This window comes from Palaemon carinicauda, chromosome 13 (genome assembly GCF_036898095.1).
Source record: "Palaemon carinicauda isolate YSFRI2023 chromosome 13, ASM3689809v2, whole genome shotgun sequence".
In the NCBI taxonomy this organism is placed as follows: Eukaryota; Metazoa; Arthropoda; class Malacostraca; order Decapoda; family Palaemonidae; genus Palaemon; species Palaemon carinicauda.
In genome coordinates, this window is record NC_090737.1 from 72,365,839 (window position 1) to 72,368,794 (window position 2,956).

The 2,956-nt window shown below is 34.5% G+C and overlaps 1 protein-coding gene across 1 annotated transcript in view; it reads left to right on the plus strand.

Annotated features, from left to right (window-relative positions):
- The window catches only part of LOC137651657 (uncharacterized), a 33,671-nt gene extending 31,354 nt beyond the window's left edge, over positions 1-2,317 (plus strand). Inside the window, exon 4 of the mRNA XM_068384877.1 lies at positions 1,980-2,317. Coding sequence (XP_068240978.1) covers positions 1,980-2,317 — 338 coding nt within the window. The remainder of the gene's footprint in view (positions 1-1,979) is intronic.
- The last annotated feature ends 639 nt before the right edge of the window (positions 2,318-2,956 follow it).

Here is a 2,956-nt window from a genome sequence, read left to right on the forward strand (position 1 = left end):
CATTTTAATATTTGGCATCTTGGGCATTTTCTCTGTGTTAATTGTTCAGTCTTTCTTATATTTTTATTTTTCAATCTTACTAGAATTACCTGACCTATAAAAGTAGATTCTTTGGTGTGAAAATTGGTCCTAATGTGGGATGCCTTATGGAATAAAACTTACTTGGATTTGCTTAAAAAATTTTCAAAATATTTTTCATTGGAAATTACAATGCTTTACTAACCTTACCATAAATAAATATGGTATTATCTTTAAGTATGTAGAAGAACAAAATTCAGTTTAGAAAGTAAGAAGTAACTATTGCAGCTTCATATATCTGAAACGCTTTTCACATAAATACATAAATAAAAACTTCGCTTCATTGTGAATTAGTACAAGCCTTCTTCTTTCTACCTTCGTGTTTATTTACAATTTTTAGGCATAGGCAGGATAAAAACATGTTTTATAGATACATTGTCCTTTATATTGGAAAATTTTACATCACAGTATAAAATGGGAATCTAGGCAAAGCCTACATTGTTCATTGTATTTGCTCAAAAACAAGTAAAATAAAAATAAAAAAGGACAAAGTTAAAAACAATATTAAGTATTTGTAATTAAAGCAACTGTAGAAAATGAAGAGCAGGTGGGTACAAGTCATGATAGAAAAAAAAAACATCTGCAGAATTTAAGAGTTAAATGTTGATGAAATAGGTACAGATTATTGAGTGCATGTACAAAGAAATCGGTAAGAAATAATCTAAGATAGATATCGCGAGAATCCGTAAAAAAAAAAAGTTTAGGAATTCGCGTTAGAAATTTTGGAATATTTAATGGAAAGTTCAAGGCATTTAAAGATGACGGTCAAGATTACTAAAAAAAAAAAAAAAAAGAAAAGTGCTCACAATTATTCGAGGAAAAATTAAAAAAAATATTCAAAGGAAAAAATACGAAAGTTGAAGAAAGTGGGTCAAGAGTGTTGACTGAAAAGCTGATGGGGTGTTATGTGTTTATCAGGTAAGACAATGTGCTCAGGGGGAGTCTGGGTGACTCTTGAATAGCGTCGCCGTAAATGATGGTGCATAACCTTGATATCTCTGTATACATACAAATATAGGCACATGCGTTATTCGTCTATACAGCATCTAAATGATTGTGCATGCACGCATTATGTAATTACCAATCACACGCAAAGCAAATACTGTATGTAAAACAAACGGGAAAAAGTAAATCCTTCAAAGAAAAATACAGTAATTAACAGTCGGTTACAAAGAAGAGAGTAAAGGTCAAAGTTAAACCAAGTGTTGCACCAAGTAATAATTTCGTCGTTAAGATTCAACGAAAAGCTTAAAAAAAAAGCCATACGAGATTACTATAATCCTGCGTAAGGATTATAGAGGATAAAGATATCAATACTTTCATCAAACAATTACTTATACTGAGATAATGGAATGTCGTTCTATTTCCTGTAGTAAAAAGATGTTTAGATATAACTAACGACTAAAAATTAATGAATGATTCATCCCTAATGTACATATAGCATATATATTAATACACATACACACACACACACACACACACACACACACACATATATATATATATGTGTGTGTGTGTGTGTGTTTGTGTGTGTGTGTGTGTGTGTGTGTAGAAATCACGAAAGCTGACAAGTGATGAATATAAAATGCATTATACCCACGAAAGGAAAAATTGGAGTTAATACTTTCGTCCATTAGGGACATCAACAGACTCAACACACACACACACACTCACACACACACATATATATATATATACATACATATATATATATATATATATATATATATATATATATGTTACGGTCATTTTGAGGAATTGGTCATTTTGCAAACTGCCCGGTCATTTTGGAAAATGACCAAAATATCTGTCAGTATGCCAAAAGCCCAAATAATTGTGGTCATTTTGGAAAATGACCAGAAGTTTGGTCATTTTGCAAAATGACTATTTCTGTGATAAAGGATCCCCTCATATTCTTCAATCTGACAATGGGAGAGAATTTTCAAATAAGGTAATCAAGGAAGTTCTGGCTATGTGGCCAGAATGTAAGCTAGTTCATGGGAAACCAAGATATTCTCAATCACAGGGTTCCGTGGAACGAGCAAACAGAGATGTTAAAGCAATACTCGCTTGCTGGATGAAAGATAACAACACTACACAATGGTCAAATGGACTGCGCTTAGTTCAGTGGCAGAAAAACACGCACTTCCATTCTGGAATTAGCAGGACACCTTATGAAGCCATGTACGGAGAAAAGGCCATCTTGGTATTTCTGCTGTCAACATACCAGAAGAAATAATGGAAGGCATGGAGACAGAGGAGCAGCTTGCAGAAGCACTTTGTTTAGTCAATGAAGAAGATCAAAATGTAGAACAGGGCAGAAGTGCTGAAATTTTTGCCATAAATTGCAACTCGTGTGGTCAAAACATTCCATGTCATCCTTCTGGTCAGTGTTGTTCAACTGTAAATGACAATGTTGATGACCCTGTGCTCTGTTGCTTATGCAATAGAAATCGTAGCATTGAGGCAGAACGAAGGGAATCGAAAATACAACAAAAGAAGCAAGGTAAGAAAATTAAGGATAAATCAGTACAGCGTTTCAAGCCAGTCCTTGCAGGGGACACTGTCATGGCTCCTATTCCACTTGTTGACCGTGGACGAGCGGAGTTTGCGAATGCAAAGGCAATTATAACTGAAACAATGGATGGCGGAACTTACAAACTAGGGATAAAACATGGTTTACTTAAACAGGTGTACAGTCGGAATCAGTTCACTTTATGTGCTGAAAAATTTATGTCACTCGAAGAGGTAATAAAGGATCGCAAAGTCAGTCTGCGAGAGGTAGCTATTGCAGATTCGATGGGACATGACTAGGGGATCAGTAAGGGGAGCAGACGCTGTAAATGCTTCAAAAACGAAGTATTATGCAACAGCAGAT